The sequence below is a fragment of the Scyliorhinus canicula genome, chromosome 7 (assembly GCF_902713615.1).
Source record: "Scyliorhinus canicula chromosome 7, sScyCan1.1, whole genome shotgun sequence".
Lineage (NCBI taxonomy): Eukaryota > Metazoa > Chordata > Chondrichthyes > Carcharhiniformes > Scyliorhinidae > Scyliorhinus > Scyliorhinus canicula.
In genome coordinates this window covers 169,738,402-169,761,815 of record NC_052152.1, presented here as the reverse complement: position 1 = coordinate 169,761,815, position 23,414 = coordinate 169,738,402, and the positions used below count along the sequence as shown (strand labels likewise).

At 40.6% G+C, this 23,414-nt stretch overlaps 1 protein-coding gene across 1 annotated transcript in view; it reads left to right on the top strand.

Annotated features, from left to right (window-relative positions):
- Nucleotides 1-23,414, top strand: part of prex1 (phosphatidylinositol-3,4,5-trisphosphate-dependent Rac exchange factor 1) — a 273,537-nt gene that overhangs the window by 137,827 nt on the left and 112,296 nt on the right. The window contains exons 10-16 of the mRNA XM_038803244.1: nucleotides 4,379-4,526; nucleotides 6,712-6,812; nucleotides 13,458-13,561; nucleotides 13,758-13,807; nucleotides 15,440-15,515; nucleotides 17,797-17,869; nucleotides 19,441-19,583. Of these exons, the coding sequence (XP_038659172.1) occupies nucleotides 4,379-4,526; nucleotides 6,712-6,812; nucleotides 13,458-13,561; nucleotides 13,758-13,807; nucleotides 15,440-15,515; nucleotides 17,797-17,869; nucleotides 19,441-19,583 (695 nt within the window). The remainder of the gene's footprint in view (nucleotides 1-4,378; nucleotides 4,527-6,711; nucleotides 6,813-13,457; nucleotides 13,562-13,757; nucleotides 13,808-15,439; nucleotides 15,516-17,796; nucleotides 17,870-19,440; nucleotides 19,584-23,414) is intronic.

The window sequence follows — 23,414 nt, the reverse complement described above, 5'->3', positions numbered from 1 at the left end:
TGTGAAGTTAAGGGTATTGAAGAGCCAGATGTCATGCCCAGTATAGGCATGAGGTTACTACCAACTTTAAGGCTTTATTTTTTAAAAATGTGGATACCAAAAGCTATTTAAGGTGGCTGTAGCATATTATTTGACTTGGTAAGTTGCAGCTCCAGACAGTACTTAAATGCAATCAAATATCTAATACATAAGGACAATTGCAGCCTCTTGTGTTAAGACCTTTGTTGGGCGGCACGGTGGTGCAGTGGTTAGCACTGCTGCCTCACGGCGCTTCGGACCCGGCTTCGATCCAAGCCCCAGGTCACTGTCCGTGTGGAGTTTGCACATTCTCCCCGTGGCGACGTGGATCTCACCCCCACAACCCAAAGATGTGCTGTGAAGGTGGATTGGCCACGGTAAATTGCCCCTCAATTTAAAAAAAAAAAGAATTGGGTACTCTAAATTTATTTTTTTTAAAGATGCACCGTCAACATAAAGGGCCACGGACAATCGAGAAATCAAAACTCTTGACACTAGACAAATATCATAGAATCCCTACGGTGCAGAAGGAGGCCATTTCAGCCCATTGGATCTGCACCGACCCTTGGAAAGAGCACCCTACCGAGGCGCACACCTGCACTCCATCTCCGTAACCCACCTAATCCGTTGGACATTAAGGGTAATTTAGTATGGTCAATTCACCTAACCTGCACATCTTTGGATTGTGGGAGGAAATCCACGTCACCCGACACCTGGAATGGAATCCGTTTCCCTGGCGCTGTGAGGCAGCAGTACTAAACACTGTGTCACCGTGCTGCCCTAATATATGAAATAGATTTCATCATTATATTGTGATGACTCCTTTTGCCGAACAAACATCATGGCTGTTTAAAATACTCAGCATGTGAAACACCACAACACAGGATGTTTACAGGTCTAGAACATCTTATTTGAAAAAGGACTTTGGACTTGCCACACAGGTAAGGCATGTTTGCTTATTGCTTTATAAAATATAACAGCAGAAGCTGTTCTCAGACAGTTAGCATCATAAACACCATCTAAGCCATTGTAGCGGCTGCAAGACAATTATGCAGCCAAGGTAACAAACTGCAAAACTTTGAAAGTGGGAGTAGGACTCCTTCCCCCCCCCCCCCACCCACCCCTCAATTTCAGCTGACCTCTTGGCAATTCAACTACAAGAAATGTTGCAGCTTATTGAGAATCCTCTGCTTTTGTAAGACCTCCACTTCAGCTGAAACACCAATTCATCTAGAAACTACAGGCCTGCTACAAAAGAGAATGAAATAAAGCCGTATTGTGATTTTTTTTTTCCCCCCCATCTGTATGTATCTAATCTTTGTGCATAAGATGTCATGTTTAAACCTCTGGGGCAAGTGTGCGCTAATAAATAGTCAGCGTTACTTGCTCTAATTCCCAAAGCCTTGCTGCTGGATATTGTTTAAATTGGGGGAAAAAAAGCACTCTGTTGAGGATAAGAAAACACTCTCATCTTGCACAGTAAAACACTGATTGTGGACAACAATAGATTGCATAAGCTTTGTCCATGGCAGAGATTTTAGTTAATATGTCAACTCAGAATGTTGATCCAAGATCGGGTTGAAACTAAAAGGATTTTGTTCAAATATCTGGAGACCAATATTTGCAAAGTAATTCAAAGTTAGGCGAATAGAACAGGGAGAAGATTTGAGGTATTAAACCCTAGCATATGAACTGGGTAGGATTGCTTTTGAGAAAGAGAAGTGAGACGAGAGGGATGGCTGCTGCTTCAGAAGAATTGGGGTCTGTATTGATGAGATATCTTTGGTTAAAGGACATGGTGCTGGCCTTTTGGGTTCAGGACTTAGGTTCTTGGGTGAAGTCAGTAGCCTACATGCCTGTGAAGGGTTGGGTGAAGTCAGTAGCCTACATGCCTGTGAAGGGAAAATGACAAGGACATGAGATTTACAGAAACTGCACATTCAATTTTAACTAGGCTCACCAGAGGGACTCTTGCTATCCCCAGTGTCTTAAAATAAATTAAACCCTGTCATTAAAAAGAACCAGCAAAAGATATATGCTGTATCCTCTCCACATGACCTGTGTTGATGAGACAAAAATGATGAACAAATCTTTTCAAGACTTTTGCTTCATAAATAACCATCAGCTATAACGAACCTGGGCAGCACAGTAGCACAATGGTTAGCGCTGTTGCTTCACAGTGCCAGGGTCCCATGTTGGATTCCTGGCTTGGGTCACTTTCTGAGTGAAGTCTGCACTTTCTCCCCATGTCTGCCTGGGTTTCCTCCGGGAGCTCCGGTTTCCTCCCACAAGTCCCAAAAGACCTGCTGTTAGGTAATTTGGACATTCTGAATTATCCCTCTGTGTACCCAAACAGGTGTTGGAATGTGGCAACAATGGGCTTTTCACGGTAACTTTATTGCAGTGCTAATGTATGCCTACTTGTGACAATAAAGATTATTAAAATTATGTGGATGCAACTCATATCTTTACAAAATAATGTGCCGAAAGTGCAGATTTCTATCCATCGCTGGCACTATTGAGCTCCATAGATTTTCAGGAAATGAATATACGTACAATGGAGCCCACTCTGAGAGTGAGTCCTTCCATAGATGCTCATATCTAGAAGGAATAGTTTTGCTATCATCAAGGAAGTTAATACAGCAGTGTGCTGCCTGAAATTTGCTTCCCTGTGATTACTTGTCTTTTGCTTTGATCATTGTCCCCAAAGTTATCTCATTTCAGTGGGTTATTGAGCTGTTTTCTCCCTCTGTACTTTTTGCTCAGATACTGGTACTTGGAGGACCTTGTTTTAAGGTATTGATTGAATAAATACAGAGAATTCTGAATTCCAGCTCTGATTTAGATAGTGGTTATAGTGGAACTCCGATGTAGCCAAGGCAACAGTTGGTACAATAGAGTTGACCTCCAGTGTACTAGGCTAAGAGGGGAAAGAAAAAGGCCAAGATTCTTTCTTTTTTGATTTTTCACTGATTGCTGTGGGAAGTGGCCATGTTAGAATTTGGTCAGTGTTTGGATTTGCCAAATTGGTCTGCACGGCTCCTCCCAGTAAGTATCCCTCTGAAACTGCCCCCCCTTCGAAACTAACCCCCACCCAATATTATTTCATTGTTACATTTATCAGGTTAGATTCCAAATGTTGAGTTTTTTTTGAAAGCACAGCTGAATGTTTGACACGTGATAAAATCCATCTCTGAGTTTCCAATTCAAGCGCCTGAGAAAATAACAAAGAGTTTCTGTTTGCTTGATGGGGAGTACCTTTTCTCCATAGAAGCAACCCTCAATTGCCTGAATCCAGAGAACTTGCATGAAGGTTGACAGAGTCCAGGCCTGTTAATCTCCCTTAGTGTTTACATACTAGTGTGCTTAACCAGCTACATTATGCAGCCTCTGAGGACTTAGCACTGCAAGCCTTGCTGCGTAATGTCGAGTGAGTATCACCTTGTTGTTCAGTTTGAAGTTCCCTCCCTCAACCTCTTTGCCTCTCCCACCTCGCTTCCCTTTTAAAGCATGGTAAAACCATCTCTGACTGAGCTTTGATTTGTAAGTCCTAATTTCTCCTCCTTTTAACTGGTTCATTTTCTCTTTGTCTGATTATGCTCCTGTGAAACCTCCTTGGGCTGATTACTGTGTTAAAAGGTACTGCATAGTAATAATACATAGTAGTTTTACATAGTAGAATTGGGGGCCGGCTATCTCAGTTGGCAAAAACAGCTGGATCATGATGCAGGGCAAGACCAGCAGCGCAGGTTCAGTTTCGCTACCGGCTGAGGTTATCCATGAAGGCCCGCCTTCTTAACCTTGGCACTCGCCTGAGATGTGGTGATTCTTCACATTTCTTTCCACCTGCACTTCTGTTTTTCTGTTAATAATCCATCTGTTTGATCGTGGATATTATTTGCAATCCGAGGAGGTCTTTGTATTGCATCCCTTGGAATGCTGAATGTTGAACAAAGCTGTTTGGACTTGTTTTATAAGCCAGGAACTGCAGTAGAACTTTTGAAGTATAATGGGCTAGATTATTGTACAGTATGCGCTTTGGAGGCAGGTGCTGACACATTGATGAAACTGTGAAGGGAACCTTCCCTACATCTAATTATATATTTACTCTACTTGTAACTTCCCATCTCTACCTGGTGAGACTGACTGTTTTTGAATTGTGCTGTTGTGCAGTGGTTGCATCAAATGGACCCGAAAGCTATAAATTTAAAAAAATGCTCATTTGTATTCAAAGATATTAGAATCTACGTTGAATACTTAATTTGTTTCACATTTTCAACAGTACACGAACTGAACTAATTCAGTGCCACAAATGTTCTTTGAATTGGTTGTGTGATGATCTCTAACCTTTGCTTTTGAGGTCTCAAGTTGGGCATGGAGCGTGATGCGTATGTCATGATCTCGGAGAAGGGAGAGAAGCTCTATCACATGATGATGAGCAGGAAAGGAAATCTTATAAAGGACCGGAGGAGAAAGCTGTCTATTGTCCAAAAGTGCTTTTTTGGCAGGTAAGGCAACATCAATTTTCATGTCATATTCATGCAACTTGAAAGAATGCACTTGTTTCCTGTCTACGCATTTTGGTTTGCCAAATCAGATATAATTTGATGGGTCCTAATTGCGCAGACATTGTTATTTACTATTTGAACTTCAATAATTAATTGTTTTTATCTAAACTGGGGTCTGAATGCAGATTGCATGATGCAACAAAGCCACATATTTTCCATTACACTGATTTAAAAATTGCAGTGAGAACATTTGAATATTTTGATTTTTAATAAGTATTACTGCACGTACAACTTGTGAATGACCGAGGTTAACTGGATCTTTATCCAGAACATGCTACAATCATAAACAGCATTATATAATAAATAAAACTTATTGCGTATATAGATTGCTTGCATCGTGCTGGATATGATAATTGTTTGGTCTTATCTGCTCCTTAAAGTACAACTTGCATGCAGGGTATCTTGCCAATTATATTGGATTCAGAGAATGTAAGATCCCTGGTGCTTAATCATGGTAGATAATGAAATTACAGTTTATTGCATGAGCGGAAGACACCCGTAGAACTGCATTACCCATGGTCTCATTCATATATTGCAAGATTTCTGTGATTTTTCCTGCTATTAATTATAAGTATTACTTAGATTTATGAAAGAATCCATCTTTGAATTTTCACTGAATCTTTATATGAAGACTGAAATGGTCAAATCGTACCAACTGAAATTAAAGATTTAAATAGATGATGCCCTACATCTTGAACCAAATTAGTGCCCCAAATGGGGAGATGAAAATCTAACTGTGGGCTATCTTGGGATACGATGTAGACCATTTAGAACTGATATGTGAGAGATTTCTTCATTCAAAGGGCAATAAACCTGTGGAATTTTCTACCACAGAAGGATGTGGAGGCCAAGTCACTGTGTTTAAGAAAGAGTTTTGTTTTGGACTTTAATAGCATCAATGGGTATGGGGAGAAAGCAGGAATATGGCACTGAGATAGAGGATCAGCCATGATCATATTGAATGGCGGAGCAGGACCGAAAGCTCATAATTTCGATGTTTCTGTGTCTTTGTTTCAACTTCACCATCAATGGACTACATATTCCCCTGTTTGCCCCAAATTCAATACTTTTTTTTCCAGAAGACACTCTCTAATAATAAAAACGTCAACTGGTTTTGATATTCATTTACTATCTGCCTGTGACTGAAGTACACTTTTTCCTCTGTGTGAGAACTGCTAATAATAATCATAATCACTTATTGCCGCAAGTAGGCTTCAATGAAGTTACTGTGAAAAGCCCCTAGTCGCCACATTCCAGCGCCTGTTTGGGGAGGCTGAAATGGGAATTGAACCCACGCTGCTCGTCTTGTTCTACATTACAAGCCAGCTGTCTTAGGCTTCTGTGCTAAACCAGCCCCTATGCTGATGGTATAAATGTGTTCCTTTCTGTCTAAGTGTCCCATTTTGGTTCAACTAAGCTACGCAATCAAATAACCAGACTTGAAATGTTTAAAGGAATATTTCATCAAGCCTTCGATATGATTTAAATTGTGAAATGTTTACCCTTTGCACATAATATGGTTGTGCTTGCAGTCACCATGTGTTGTGTGCAGTAAGGTGATATTTGGACGAATGAAGAGTGAAATTTTGTTTCTGGCCTCTGAAAAAGTGTTGCCTGGCTGTGGACCAAATTCAACATAAAGGAAGCCTCAACTGTTTAAGAATTAGGCACTTGTCAAAACTTATGAATTGTGCCAAAGCAACTCTTGGGTTTATGTACTCTAGATGACAAGTAGCTCTCAGAAAGGAACACGCAGCTTCAAGAAAAGGTTTTATAGCCACAGTAGCTTGCTTGTTGACTGAAGACATTCACTAACAATAACTAATTTATTACACAAGTTTCATTTTAAAGCACTTTTAATTATCCAATTAAAATGATAGACTTTTGAGTGTTTTAAGCTATGTCCTCATTTATGACGGGTTGTGATTTATTTAATACCTTGAGACTTCTACAAATTGCAGTTTTTAATCAGATTATCTATCAACATTTGAAATGAAATTTTGTATTGAATGTAAGCTGTAAATGTGCTAATAAGCGCAGTTGTGGCAGCCATGTACACTGGTGATAACTACTTGCCTGTCTTTTATGCTAATTGTGTGACATTCTTGGCAATATTTTTTTCCAGTGAGTTTGTTTCCTGGCTGATGGAAATAGGAGAGATCAGTAAAGCCGAGGAAGGCGTGAATCTGGGTCAAGCGTTGCTTGAGAATGGCATCATTCATCATGGTGAGTACATTCATGCAAAGTTTTAAAATGCATTGCAAAGGAAGGCTGTGCCATTCTTCTGGATTTGAGGCAGCTGTTAATGATGTGCCTTGAAATGATCCATCTCAAATGAACGGGAGAAATTTACTGGCAATGAGTGAATACAGCTTCAATTTAAAGGGAAAACCTATTAACTCCAGTTGTCAGATTCACTCGAGTTGTTATGAAATACATAAAAATTGTGCTTGCATTAGAAAATGAAATATTTTTCTCCATCGATGCAAAATGCAGTGCCTGTTGAATATCTCCTCATAGTGCAGAGTCACACATGCATTGTTGTGACTATGTCAGCATAGTGCAATATCTTATAAGGTATAGAATGTGGGTAATACATTTAAAACATACTTTTCCCCCCTCCCAATGCCCAGTTGGACACAGGCACACAACACAGAGCCATACATCTGTGCCTTAAAATTTGGAACTAACCTATATGGTGGGAAATTGGCTGGGACTGTTCATCTAATTTCTACAGCATACCCAATTTTAGTTTCCATTCATTCAACCAATATAATAATGTGAACTTCAACACTATTCCCACAATTCAACTTGCACCCATAGCCAATTTGTGTGTTGTTAAATCCCCCAAGCAGCAAGATGAAGAGTGACTAAATTGAACTTCTTGGTTGTATTGGTTAATGGGTGTTGCTCGGAATAGACCTACTTGAAAGAACTTTGAGCTTGAAAGGACACAATTCTTCGAGGACACCCAATGCCAAGAGGAAGCCTGGAAAAGGAGCCTGAGAAAGGAATACCCGCGATCTAGAGTCGAAGGACTGATCCCTCTCCTGAAAACACCTGCCAAGTGTGCGATGATGCAGCTCTAGATCGGGCTCATCAGTCATGCAAGAACCCATGACCAGTAACAACGGAGTTCCTTAGCTGGACAATCATACTCGTTAGTGAATGATTGCTGAAGAAGAAGAATGCTGAGGATCCATGTTGATCATTTTCCAACTTGAAAGGCACGGTCTGACATTACATAACAAACATGAAAAGTTATCACAAGGTGCAAAGTTAACAATTATATGCAAAGCTTCGAAAAGTTGACCTTGTGCAAGAGTTGAACAGAATGTGGAGTTTTTAGCCTCAGAAATATTGCTAAATAGTTCATTCATTAATATTCACCTTCAGACAATATTTTTATTTGAGTCTACAACACGAGTAGGACGGTGAGATCAGTGAGGTTGGCTGAGGAGTGAGACACATGTAGATTTTGAGGGTTCAGTAGTCTGTTTCATACATGACATTCTTCTTGAACCTACCCTAATGATATGGCAGAAATGAAGTAGGATGATGGATTTTTTTTTAAGGGACAACTCAAATTGACCTGGAATTTGAGAAAATTCCAGGTGTAGAAAAACTCTCTCAGCCAATTAACCAAGTTCTGCCGTTCTTTTGGTTTTGTGCACCAAATGTTAAATGGGGAAAGAATTAATGGGAACCTGAGGAGCAATCTTTTTACACAGAGGGTGGTATGCATATGGAATGAGCTGCCGGAGGAAGGCAGGGGCAGGGGCATTGACAACATTTAAAAGGCATTTGGACAGATACATGGATAGGAAAGGTATAGACGGATATGGGCCAAATGCAGGCAAAAGGGGTTAGCTTAGATGGGGTTTTTGGTTGGCATGGACCAGATTAGACCGATCCTTGCTGTGGATTCTATGAAATAGTTGATTTTGGATCAAGTTCTTCTCTGGTTTTGAGACAAGTGCCACTCTGGAGTTCTAATGATGCATTGAGACATTTCATGACTGTGATTGTCTCTGTAAAGAACAAAGGGAGTGGTGAGAAATTACAGGTAGTTTTGCATTTGGAAGCCATTTTCTGACATGTGCCAAAAGCCATAATTGTCCTATAGTGTCCAAGCTAAGCCACTGAGAAATTGACAAAGAAAGCTGCTGTTCATCTGATGTGGACCGTGAAAACTCGCCAAAATCCTGAAAGTCACTCCCAACAGCACTGCGACTGTAACTACACCCTATGGACCAAGAAAGGCAGTTCTGTGCCATCTTCTTGAGGGAAATTATGGATGAAAGATTAATGCTGCATTAGCCAGTGAGACCCATATCCCATGAATGAAAGAAAATAGGGAATTTATTCCACTCAACCCAGAGAAGCTGACTCTTTCTAGTCTGTATCTAGGGATTGCCAAGAGTGCACAAGGAGACAACTGGTTATACTCCAGTGAAAGCCACACAATGTACTAGAACAGGGTACTGTTGATCCAACTAGGAGCTTTCTACCAGCCTTGATGTTGGATTGAAGAATAATTGAGAGCTAAATGGAAATATTGTCTCTTCTCGGGACTGAAAGAGGTAGATCAGTCACTATCTGTAGTTGTATTCAACAATATTCTAAAGTTACTAGATGGGAACAGGGGGGCAAGGAGCACAATTATAGGTGACGAAGATAAGATATTAATGGGGATGCTTGGACAAAAGCAAAAAAATTGGCAGCTTGATATTAAAGCCAAATAATTGTAGAAGCAAGAAAGTGAGGACATTGAAGTTCAATACTTCTGACGCAATTGCACCATTGGGCAGGGAGAGATGCAAGCCTTTCACTTGCACATAGTGTTCCGAACTTAGAATACATTTTCTTTATTTAGGTGTAATTGGTGGTTAGTCATCTTGCCTCCGCTGACTTGCCGAGGAATGTTGGAGAGGCAGTGGCGTAGTGGTATTGTTGCTGGACAGTAATCTAGGGACCCAGAGTAATGCTCTGGAGATCCAGGTTTGAACCCCGCCATAGCATATGGTGAAATTTGAATTCAATAAAAAAATCTGGAATTAATAGTCTAAAGATGACCATCAAACCAGTCATCTGTCGCAAAAACTCATCTGGTTCAATAGTGTCTTTTAGGGAAGGAAATCTGTCGTTCTTACCTGGTCTGGTCTATATGTGACTCCAGACCCACAGCAATGTGATTGACTCTTGAATGTCATCCGGGACAGGCAATAAATGCTGGCCCAGCCAGCGATGCCCACATCCCATGAACAAATAAAAAAAAAACATGGAGCAAGAGAGGAGCAACTTTACATAATGGAATGGCTGATATGAAAGTACTTTTTAACTCCGAAGGTAGAGGTTGCCTGGAAGCCGCTGCCAGAGGAGGCGGTGGAAGCAGGTACGATAGTGACATTTAAGAGGTATCTTGACAAATACATGAATAGGATGAGAATAGAGGGATACGGACCCTGGAAGTGCAGAAGGTTTTAGGTTCGACAGCCAGCATGGTCGGCGCAGGCTTGGGGGGGGGGGGGGGGGGGGGGGGGGGCTAAAGGCCTGTTTCTGTGCTGTACTTTTCTTTGTTCTTTGATCTACTGATTTATAGATGATGGCTTTAAATTTAGAGCATTGCGATCAATTTTACTATCCAATCATTGTCTCATCCCTTCCTATCTCTGCCTCCCCACAAGTTGGCAAGATGTCTGCGCTGCTCTGTGCTGACCTCTTGTGCATCTTCAATTTCCATTGCTCCATCATTCATGGCTTCATGACTTTCAGCATTCTTTCAAGGTGTTCATGTCTCTAGCAGCACGGTAGCATAATGGTTAGCACAATTGCTTCACAGCGCCAGGGTCCCAGGTTCAATTCCCCACTGGGTCACTGTCTGTGTGGAGTCTGCACGTTCTCCCCGTGTGCGCGTGGGTTTCCTCCGGGTGCTCCGGTTTCCTCCCACAGTCCAAAGATGTGCAGGTTAGGTGGATTGGGCATGCTAAATTACCCTTAGTGTTGGGTGGGGTTACTGGGTTATGTGGATAGGGTGGGGGTGTGGACTTGGGTAGGGTGCTCTTTCCAAGAGCCGGTGCAGACTCGATGGGCTGAATGGCCTCCTTCTGCACTGTAAATTTTATGAATAAGCATGAGCCTGAAGCTCTGAAATTCTGTCTAAATTTCTCCATCTATCTTCCCCTCTCTCCTCCTCTAAAGGGGCTCCTTAAAACACACCTCCTTGACCAAGCTTTTGATCATTTGTCCAACTATTATCTTATTTGGCTTGGTGTCAAATTTGATTTAATAATGCTGCTGTGATGTGCTTGGTGCCTTTTACTAAATTAACAACCACCTATAAATTCAAATTGTAGTTTTACAAAGTGATGTAGTTGAGATTCTTTACTTTACCTGAAACATCACTCTGAAAATCCAAAAAATGTTAAGTTGGTTTAATACCTTCACAATATGTAGCCAAGAGATGGCTCTGAGGTAGGATAGATCAGCTGGTTTGTTGAATATTTTAGATTTTAATATTGAAAATCAAAGACTAGTGCCATGGCGAGTTAATTTTTTGAAAATTAGTCTAAATGATACCATTTCCTTCAGTCAATAGATGTGCACATATTTCTATGTTAAACCAAACAATTTTTTTTTGTTTAAAGCACAGTTGTTGACTGATACAGTTTTATGAGTAAACTACAGTTTTAATAGGGATGGATGGGGTAGAAACATACATTTTCTCACTTGGACAGAATTACATTGTCTCCAGTACAAAATGAGATCTTTGTCCCAACTGATCTATATTGGTGGTTAATGTACCATTGAAACCTCTTCCCGCCAAGCTTCATCTAACCATAATAGCATATTCTCGATTCTTTTCTCCCTTGTGCTTGTCTTCTATCTCCTTACTTGCATGTGTGCTAGTCCCGTTAACCAATCCAATTATTTTATTTGATTCACTCCACATTCTTGCTGCATTTTGGTTGATATTTTTTCAGTCTCCCCTCGAATTTATTTATGGCAATATATTTATGATTCAGTTCTGTGGTTAGTAATGTCCCACAGGGATCTGTGTTAGGGCCTCAGTTGTTCACATTATTCATTAATGACTTGGATAAGGGCATAGAAAGTCATATATCCACATTAGCAGATGGCACAACATTGGGTGGCATTGTAGACACTGTGGACGATAGCACAAAATTACAAAAGGATATTGATAGACTAGGTAAATGGGCAAAACTGTGACAGATGGATTTCAATGTAAGCATGTGTGAGGTTATCCATTTTAGACTAGAAAAATGGTAGATTGGGGTACTTTTGAGATGGTATGAAGCTAATCTCATTGGATGTCGAAAGAGACTTGGGGTTCAGATCCATAGATTTTGAAAATGCCATGAACAAGTGCAGAAAGTAATGAAGAATGCTAATGGAATGCTGGCCTTTATATCTCGATGACTCGAGTATAAAGACACCAACATTATGCTGCAGTTTTACAAAACCCTGGTGAGACTCCATTTGGAGTACTGTGAGCAGATTTGGACACCACATATTAGGATGGATATTTTGGCCTTGGAAGGGAGTGCACTTGGTTTACAAGATGATATCTGGACTTCAGGGGTTAAGAGGAGAGATGATACAAATTAGGCCTGTTTTTCTAGAATTCAGAAGGTGAAGGTGAGTTCTGATCAAAGTCTTGAAGATATTAATAGAAAAAAAACATGTAGGTAAAGATGAACTGTTTCTGCTGGTTGAAGATTCCAGAACTACCGAGCATAGTGTAAAAATTAGGGCAGATCATACAGGAGAGATGTTAGGAAGCACTTCAAAGGTGGTAGAGGTTTGGAACTCTCTTCCACAAATGGCAATTGATGCTAGATCAGTTGTTAACCTTAAATCTGAGATCTGCCATGATCCCATTCAATGGAAGAGCAGGATTGAGTGGCTGAATGGCCTATTCCTGTTCCTATGTTCTGGACTTGGCAGAAATGGAGAAATTATTTTACAACTGCACTATCTTACAAAATATCTATATTACATATCACCACAGCCTTTGTCTTTGAGCAAAGCTCCCAACCTAGTCAGCCTTTCCTGATGGCTATATTGCCTCAGTTCAGATATATTCCTTCCAAAATATTTTGCACGTTTTCCAGTGCCTCTATATCTTTTTGCAATTTGGAGATCAGAACTGTATTCAGAACTAGGCGTAATCTGGCCATGATTCTGTACAAGTTTAACAAATTTGTCACTTTTCACTTCTATCCCTCACACCCAGTGCTTGGTTTGCCTTTTTTTTAATGCCCTTATTAACCAATCACTAATTCAGCACTGGTGTATCTGAATCTCTAGATTCCTTTTGCACCTCCACTCATTTAGACTCCTATTGCCCAAGTGAGGGCGGGATTAGCTCATGAGGCTAAATAGCTGGTTCGTGATGCAGAGTGAGGTCAGCAGCGCGGGTTCAATTCCTGCACCGACCGAGGTTATTCATGAACACCCGCCTTCTCAACCTTCTCCCTCACCTGAGGTATGGTGATCCTCAGGTTAAATCGCCACCAATCCGCTCTCCCTCTCAAAGGGAAAAACAGCTTATGGTCACCTGGGACTACGACGACCTTCGCTTTACCCAAGTAGGATGCAACCTCCTTATCCTTCCCGTTGAAATCAACCACTTCTACTTAACCTATGTTATGAAGACGGATTATATTCTTAAAAATTCTTAAAAGAAAAAGGCAGTGGATTTTAAATTGCAATGTTATTCCAAGAGATTCAACTTTATTCTCTACAAATACACCAGTATTCCATTTTTAGTGTTTTCGACTTGAAAGTCATTTTGGGATTTATGGGTAAATGATGGTGTATTATGTCACCTTAATTTTTGTGTTCCAGTTTCTGACAAGCACCATTTCAAAAATGAGATGGTACTGTACAGATTCCGGTATGATGATGGAACCTACAAACCTAGAAGTGAGATGGAAGACATCATGTCTAAGGTATTGCTCTTTTTGTGGCATTTTTGTTAAATAGGCTTTCTCAGCCTCTGGCAGTTGCATGCTGTTTGTTGAATGAGCTTGTGGAATAAGCCCATTTGGCAACTTTTGGATACAGATGGAGTATTATAGATTGCTGAATAAAATTAAGGGAAGCACACCATTTGGCATATAAATGATCCTACTCTTTTCTTGACAGGGTGTGAGACTGTACTGTCGATTGCACTGCCTCTTCATTCCTGTGGTAAAGTAAGTTGTGCGTTTTTCAGTATTTATTGCTGATCGCATGAGTGTCTGTCAATCATTGCTTGAAAAGAAACCATCTTTCAATTTTGTTAAAGACGATCCTCAAATTAGAGAATTTCTTTGCATCTCCAAATTTACTTTAGCGCATGAAAATGCAACATCCAAACGTCATGAAGCATGTGACATTTATTTGAGTAGAACTCCCAGTATGGTGCATTGATAATACCGTGCAATTTCTTGATATAATGCTTCCACTGCTTCACAATGCGATTCAAGCGCAGACTGTTAACATCTTTGATTCCGATTGCATCATTCAAATATTGTCATTTTCCAGAAATTGGAGCTAATCGTCTGAGTCCATTTTTGTCAGGTCTTCTCGCCTTTAAATTGTTCTGTTTCTTCACAAGCATTGAGCATCAAACATGTACTGCTGCAACAAATTGGATGAATTGTGTCTGCCATTAGATGCGATTTTTCCCAAATTACAGCTAAATTGGAGGATGACTATTGGGTGTGGAGCTAATGAAACAAAGTCATCGATGCTTTATTTTTATATGATTAAAGCATATGTCATGGGGCAGCACGGTGGCCAAGTGGTAAGCACAACCGCCTCACGGCGCTGAGGTCCCAGGTTCGATCCCGGCTCTGGGTCACTGTCCGTGTGGAGTTTGCACATTCTCCCCGTGTCTGCGTGGGTTTCGCCCCCACAACCCAAAAATGTGCAGAGTAGGTGGATTGGCCACATTAAATTGCCCCTTAATCGGAAAAAATAATTGGGTAATCTAAATTTAAAAAAAAAAAAGCATATGTCATATGTGTTGAACTATAACAACGTTGACCATTTGTGCATCGGAGTAAAAATCCCTTCACTTATCCAAGGGTCAAAGCAGTAGGATATTGGTGCTGGAGTCTTTCTTTTGGCAAAGACTTTTAATTCAGTAAGTAGAGACCATTCTTTAGGTACAGGAAGCTTTTCTTTATAAACCATGTTAGGTCCACAAGGCGTTTAGTGTTATTTAATTCGCAAAGAAAACAAACTGTTCTCTGTAATATATAAACAGAATATTATTTTCCCTTAAATAATATCAAACTGAAGAGAAAATGTCATTGGCATGAATTCCCCACATATTTTCTTCACTAAACATCATTTGACACTCTCCTGCTCAGATATTTTAAATGTTTTGCGGAGAAATGGCAGTTCTTTTTGATCACATGGCAAATGGCTTGAATTTCTAAAGAAAAATAGTTTTTGATTTGGATCCAATTTACTGAGCAGTTTAAGTTACAGCAGGAGTAGAGTTTTCACTAAACCTGGAACCTTGGAGAGCCAAGTGTCTCGGGTCTCTAATGAATTTGACTTCCCTGCTTACATCGTGGCATATTTTGCACTGCGATTTCTAACAGATTTACAATTTGCTGTTTGATTTTAATTTTAAAACAGTGCTAATTGCATGTCTGCGAAGTGAAGTTTTGGACCATGCAATTAATCTCGAGTGCATCAATATTTAAAATAAATTGATTACTTTTCAACTTGAAGGAAAATTTATTAGTCAGTGCTGGTGAAATTTTGTTACAGATGTGAATAAAATGCAGAACGATTCAAAGATAAATGATCTTGTTTTGTATTAAATGCAGAGACCGAGATCACCACCTGAAAACCTATAAGTCTGTGATACCAGCAAGCAAGTTGGTCGATTGGTTCCTAATGCAGGTAACAAATAATTGACAGCGGGCAAGATAGATGTTCTGTTCCAACCTGTGCCTTTTTTTTTGTTACAATTACTTTTTACTCTATTTCAGTGCTCCGGGGATTGAAGTATCTTGCTCTCAATAAAATAATTCTGATTTTAATATGAGGACTGGCATTGGAGCACACTGTTAACTGTTGAATGATGGGATACAGGCTCTCCTTCAAGTTAACCCTGGGAGAGTTCCCACAAGTTATCAAGTGTCCATTGGGAAAGCTGATGAGTTGAGGGAGAAGGAAAATCAAATAGACATAGTACCAGATTCATAATACCAGCTAAAATGGTGGCAAGATTAATGGCACACCATTGCTTGAGAGGGACAGTTGCAACTATTTAATCTGATTCCATAATTGTTAGGTATTCTTAGTTTCCTTTGTCTCTGTTCTCTCCATTTTAATCCAATATTTAGTTTTCTTTATTTATTGTGATCTATATTTTAGTTAATCTCCATTGTTGCTGTTTCTTTCTCAATTTGTAATTCTCATTGGCTGATGTGATGAAATGCTGATTGATCATTCATAAAGGTGCAAAATGCCCTGTTGTCAGTTTGCACTTGTAGAAAAAATTTGCCTTGCAATTTGTAATATTTTAAACTAAATAATGAGCTCAAAAGTGTAACCGAGTCTACATTGAGATGGCATGCTCCAGCAAAATCTGGATTATTATGTCCAGTTTCAGTGTCTTAGTTACTGACTGGGAACAGCTTGGCTCTCCATGTTCTTACTCATGAGTGCGGCCAGTGTGGGAGTGCCATGGTGCAAACCATGCCAATGGGAGAAAATTCCCTCGAGAGAATGGACTAGATAAACTATTCACTAGTTTCTTACACTTTTGTGGAATCATGATTGGTTATTTTTTGGGGGATTATAACCCTACAAGTGAGTAGATGCTGAAAGCTATGGGAATGCAGCACACAGGGTGAAATTCAGCTGGCAGGAGAGTTGAATATCTTTCTAAATTGGACTCTGTGCCACTGCTTGCTCATCTGGGTGTGTCGCATTGGTTGAGGGATGTGAGTATTAATTTCACCTGCTACCAATTTGGCCCGCAAGTCTTCGACATCCCTAGTACAAGTTGTAAGTTGTGAATGTTGGATTCATTCCCCCCCCCTCCCTTTGTGTTACATGTTCTTAAGCAATGAGATGGGCAGTTGGCTATTCCCAGGCTTCATTCCTGTCAAGAAGGGAGAGGCCAGGGTAAACCTTTCACATTTTCCCCTTTTCCGTTTCTGGCTCGGGGCTTGTCTGAGGCTTCAAGACTGACATCTGGAAATTGTTATGGATCTGAGTTCACACAAAAGACTGTTTTGGTGACTTGTGGTGTGGCTTTTTTGCTCAGTTTTTCCTGCACTTCACAGAGGTACTTGTGTATCCACCAATGTTTAGAAAGTTGGTACTTTCACCTTGTTTGGGATGACCAGGATCACACTTTTTAAAATAAGTATGCATGAAAGTAGTTTTACTGTGTTCCAGCAGCTTAAGTAATAAATCAACTTATGCTCACAGACACATGGTCAAGACCAAGTATGCTTCTAGCCGCTGTTTTACAGTGAGTGTGGGACATAAGTAATCATTGTGCATCTAAACTAAAGGGAGCCGTACTTTTAATTGCCGCCTAGTTCTGCTGTGTCTCTTGAAAGGATGAAGAATGATAAACAAAAATAAAATCCAATAGCGAGTCTCTTTCTGACATGACATTCACAGAAAGTGGAGTTATCCTTTTATACTCATTGGACAGAATTAGCTATCAATAGCGAAATGTTATCTTTGTGCCCATAAGTTAGTTTTCTACAAAATTCTGATTTCTCCAGGAAATAGACATTATCATTCAGATAACATGCGGAGGGGATTTTTAAAAAAAACACTGGCCTCATGCTCAAGACAAGGGCTGTTTGTGGCACTGCTGTAAAATCTGGGTGTCTACTGTTTAAAAATAAACTTTTCATCAGAAACCAAAATGTAAGTCAGCTGTTTTTATCTGAAGTCATTTGTTTATGGCTAGTACCATGGTTGTAACTGAACTTTAGATAATTGCCTCCAGACTGGTTCTTTGTTGTCCTGACTTCCTTTGCAAGTATTCATAGCTCCATATTTTCTATTTTGAAACCTCAATGGAGACCCTTGCCATTTCTGTTAAGGTTATTGTTCAGAACAAAGTGCACCTTCTAAATTTAGACTTGTAATCACAAGCAGTTGTTTTCAAAAGGAAATCTTTTTAGGTGTAAAAATGTCATTTTGTTGCTAGGGCGACTGCCAGACCAGAGAGGAAGCGGTTACACTCGGCGTTGGACTGTGTAATAATGGCTTCATGCATCATGGTAATCAAACAAACGCAAAAATCTTTCTTCAAATGTAATTTCAATGTGATGACTGGGAATTATTCATAGTCACATTGACAGTCAATACTTAAGGTGTCCTGCAGTTCATTTTTGGTCTTTGCAGACTTTCCATGTTTAATAATTTGATCGCCCAACACTGCCCACTCCAGTCCACAAAAAAAAAGTTAATTGGATCATACCAGTCAATCATGAGGGTATTCATGAAGGCCCGCATTCTCAACATTGCCCTTTGCCTGAGGTGTGTGATCCTCCGGTTAAATCACCAGCAGTCAGCTCTTTTCCTCCCCCCTCAGAGAGAAAAGCAGCCTATGGTCATCTGGGACTATGGTGACTTTACTTACTTACTTTACCAGTCAAAGATTTGCCTGTCTCAATTGACCTCCCCAGTTGTGTTGAAGAACAATGGGAGGTAGGTTTTGTATTGTGCCTTTTCCTTCCCCTCTTCCTCCTAAAGGCGTCTAATTATCTTCTCAGTAATGTTCAATCCAAGAATTCAGTCAGAAACTTGGGAGATAGCAATGCTTACGAATGAAACTGACGATTGGAGGTTGTGTATTGAATAACCTTTTGTTCCTGGCATTGCCTACGGCCATTTTTGCTATCTTACGACCGGATATTTGAATTCTCTAGCTTGACTTAGAACTCAAACAAAATCATCACACACCATGTTTGGTTCATAAACTGGAGCATCCTCTCATGGTGCTGTATGGGCTTTGTTTGTCTGACATCCCCTGTCAAGTTGACCTCTCAAATTATGCATACTTGTCAAAAGAAATGTACATTGTGTCCCCCTTCTCTCTAGAATTTTGACGATACTCTGTGAAACTTTGTGGTTTGGTAACTGTTTGCAACATTCCTGCATGCCCATTGTTGCCACTGACTAATTCCTTTTCCAATGGGATCATGGCACTGTGCATGGTATTAACCTGATCAGCCCAGAATTCCGCAAACAGTGTAATAATACACGCTGGTAATCATATTGACTGTTACATGACCTCTCCCTCCCGCACTCAGACCGAATATTGACCTCACCCAGAAAATCAGCATCGAGCCAATTGGAAGGGGAGCTGCATATTCCAAATCTTAGAGCAGATTTTTTTTTGTGACTCACGAGTCATTGATGCTTCTTGATTGTAAACAATTGTCATTCCCCAAATTTTTGTGGGAAGAAATTTCATTTGATGATTGGCAAACAACTGACGCTTGTATACAGGAGAGTTTGGATGTTGAGTCAAAGAGAATGTAAGTCATTTTTAATTTAAAATAAATGAAGGTGCCCATTCCACATCTTTTAAAATATATTTCATTTTATTTTCCGTAGTTCACAGTGTGGACAAACATATTGTCGAGTTATTTGTGATGGATGTTTGATTTTTGTTGAGTTTTCTTTATTGGTAACATTAGTAATTTCTTGATAGAAAAATTTAATTACAGCTCTATAATTATGCTGATGGTAATTTTGGGAAAATGCCTGTTTTAACAGAATAGTGTGGTAACTTTTGCCGAATGGGGAAAAAGCAGATGTTCACGTTCAGTTTAAATTTTAACAGTGCTTGAGAAAAGCGAATTTAAGGACGAATCCCAGTTTTTTCGCTTTTATGCTGATGAAGAAATGGAAGGGACCAGCTCCAAAAACAAACAGCTGCGGAATGACTTCAGATTGGTTGAAAACATCCTTGTTAAATCCCTTCTGGTAAGAAGATAAATGGTTGATTTTGCATTTGATATGGGAGACCTTTTTTTCCATGCAGTTATCCAAGTGTTGCAGATGATGAATTGTAGAAATTTGGATGAAATGCTGAATGTGACTGATTAGGTCAATGCACCGGTCGTTAATCTAACAAAGGCTTGACACTTGGCTTGTAAGCGTAGAAATTTTGATTTTCAATTAAAAGGAAACATGTTACTGATCAGATTTGTTGGTGTTTTTGCTTTGGATTGATGCCAAGCAAATGGACATGTCTTGTACCTTTCACCTCTTGCTTTGCGTTTAAAGGAAGACTTATGAATCCTTGTCTCTCTTTTTCCTATATTGGTGAGTTTAATTCTTTACTTATTTTTGTACTGTGTAATACATTTTTGTTCCCTCGCTGCACTGTGTCACTCCTCACAATGAATAGACTAGGAGGAATTCTTGTTACTAAGTTCTACCAGTTTTGATTCAAATTTTGGGAGATCTGGAAGGGTATTTTTTCCACATTTATGTGTTTGAAAAGGAATAGCCTGTTTTCACTTGCATCTTCCCCTCCATTTGGCTGAGTTTTGATGTCCCTGATTGTCGGCAGTAATGGTTTCACATCCAAGTGCAGTAAGTCAGTACACACAGGCGGTGCTGCTGGAGGGTAAAGTGAGGACTTCATAGTGGCATCTGAAGATGATTAGCAGGTTGTTAGGCAATCTTTATTTTCCCGTTTAAAATTTTCTCCCCACCCAATTAAGGGGCAATTTAACGTAGTAAATCCACCTACCTAACACATCTTTGGGTTGTGGGGTGAGACTCATGCAGACATGGCCAGAATGTGCAAACTCCACACAGGCAGTGACCTGGGGCCGGGATCACATTAGGGTCCATGGCGCCATGAGGCAGCAGTGCTAACCACTGTGCCGGCGTGCTGCCCTTTGTTGTTCGGTAATCTTGATGTGATTTTTAGCTAACTTTGAGGCCTTTACAAAAATCAAGGATTGTGTTATCTATTTGGGACAGTGGTCTTGAGCTGCAGTACTACAGCCAGCCAGCCAGCTCTAACATCACTGAACAGCAGTTGAAATATATTTTTGTATGAGTGGCATGGTGGCTCGGTAGTTAGCTCTGCTGCCTACAGCACTGAGGACCCTGGTTCGATTCCGGCCCCGGGTCACTAACCATGTGGAGTTTGCACATACTCCCCGTGTCTGCGTGGGTTTTACCCCCACAACCCAAATATGTGCAGGTCAGGTGGATTGGCCAGGCTAAATTGCCCCTTGATTGGAAAAAAATAATTGGGTACTCTAAATTTATTTTTTAAAATAAATATATTTTTGTTCAGGGTGATTTGCTGTGATATTTCATTACTCGCTGACAGAATTAGGTTTTTGGCTGCAAATAAAAGACTTGGTGATAATCAAAGGTTTTGTGGTTTTTCCACATTAATGTTTTCCGTTTGGTTTTCCTGAGCATAGTTTTGTTGCCCTTGATTCGCATGCACCCTTTCTTTGAAATAATCTGTAGAAAAATATTTCAAGGTACACAAATGAATATTTATTTCAAAAGCTGCGTGCAATATTCAAATTTTAAACTGATATCCTCATTGAATCCAATGGTTGCCAGTGGCGGAAAGTTCCACAGGGTAATCTTCATACCTGATGGTGAGTACTGATAGGCAGTTTGTGCAATAGTGTTTATATAAATTGGATAATTTTCTCCCTCTATATTTGCCTATGAAGCTGAACATTCCTCTTTTAATGGTCAGTGGGACCAGGAGCACTGTTGTAATATTACTGTAATAACACCTGTTGTCTTGTCCTCATACTAGGAATAATAAACCATGCATTGTATCTCTGCAGCAAATTCATCAGAAATATGTAGTTGTTCATAGATAACAGATTTTAAACCTGGGAATTTCCTGGTCAGTTTGTGCTCTTGCCTCACCATATCATTTAATTGTTCACTGAGCCAACTGGAAGACCTTAAAGATGCTTTCAAATGTACAACTAAATCTGCGTAAATACAAGCTATTGTAGACCTAGGAACCATCTGCCATTATGGTTGGATGGATCGGAAGGTACGAGTCAACAGCCACAGTCAAAAGCAGATTCATCAAGTGGAAGCGCTGCTGCTTGTAAAAAATCCCTTCAGAAAAGAAAAGTTGATCACAACTAACAAAATGACTGTCACAGCCATCAGTGGACAAATGGTTTTATCGGACTTGAGTATTTGGCTCTATTGGCGATGTGGGTATTTTGATTAAGTGGGTTTGAAACTAAATCTGAATTTGATATTCTGAGACATTTGAACTGCGCTTCATCAGCTTCATATTTCACTGAAATTGAAAATGAATGTAAGGTGTGAGTTTGGTGAAGATTATTAGGTGTGACATTTTTAAACCATAGATGGGTTTTCACCGCATGACAACGACTCAGTGATTTTTAGTTGAAAATTTAACCAATTACCACTGTTTCCAGGCAACTTCACTTTGAGGATTAGAAACATTTACTCCATCGAACCAGATTTTAAATAGCGAAGTGGGTTTAGATTACAGCTTTAAACTTTTGGACATGTCATACTGATGGGTGATAGGTTTAAAAATAGGCCTATTGATAAAGGCCCTGTTAAATGTGGAACTGAGCCATCGAGAGAAGGAAGAACAAATGCAAAATACTGTGGATGCTGGAAATTTGAAATAAAAACAGAAAATGTCCCAGCAAATCATAAAAAGAAACAGCATTAACTTTTCAGGTTTGACACTTCCGGTGGCGACTATGAGGGAGTAGGTCGCACATTTGGTAGCTCCTGTTTCGGTCGGACTTTTGGACCTTTCCCCCTGACTTTTTTGTGCTTTTGAGCACAGAACTGGAAAGCAATAGTACTCAGGTACTGAACCCATACAGAGTTGTATGGACTTAAGAAGCCGGAGGGACCGTAAACAGCAGAAGAAGTGGTCAAACAAGGGCACAGTGGAGGCTGTGAGAGAGACCAATATGGCCGGTGTCCAGAGCAAGGCGTCGACTGCCCAGCCTACAATGGAGCAGCTGCTACAGGCCATGCAGGAGGGCTTTTTGGCTCTGAAGCGCGATAATTTGGAGCCGCCCCAGAAGTCGATGGACCGATTGGAAAAAAGGCTGGATGATCAGGCTGAGAAGCTCCAGAAGCTGGCGAAGACGGTGGAGGAGCAGGCAGACTTTCAAACGGTGGTGGACGTGGAGATTCGGAGGCGTGGAAAGGCGAGAGGAGCTGGACAACAGATCTCGCCGGCAGAATGTAAGAATTGTTGGCCTCCCGGAGGGGGCTGAGGCCTGGACGCCGCCGCATATGTGGAGGGTGTGTTTCAGAAGCTGCTGTGAGACGAGGTGTTCCCTCGCCCGCCGGTGGTGGACAGGGCACACACAGTGCAGGTGAGGCAGCCGCGACGAGGAGGACCCGCACGAGCGATGGTGGTCCGGTTCCACAGGTACCTGGACAAGGAGTGGGTTCTGCAATGGGCCAAGAGCATACAAAGCTGTAGCTGGGACAATAGCACCCTGCGTGTTTACCAAGACCTGAGCACTGAGGTGGCCAGGAGGAGGGGAGGCTACAGGCAGGTGAAGGAGATTTTGTGCAAGAACAAGGTGAAATTCGGGCTGCTTTTTCCGGCATGTCTGTGGGTTACGTACGAGAGCCAGCACCACTATTTTAAGGAACCCGAGGAGGCGATGGACTTTAAGAAGCAAGGGCTGGCTCTGAGCTGAGGACTCATGGTAGAACTTTTAAGTCTGTTTTGTTTCTCTCTTGCTTTGAGAGATGCCTGCATGGTTGGGTCTGTTCTTTTTGTTTTTTCGACCTTTTTAG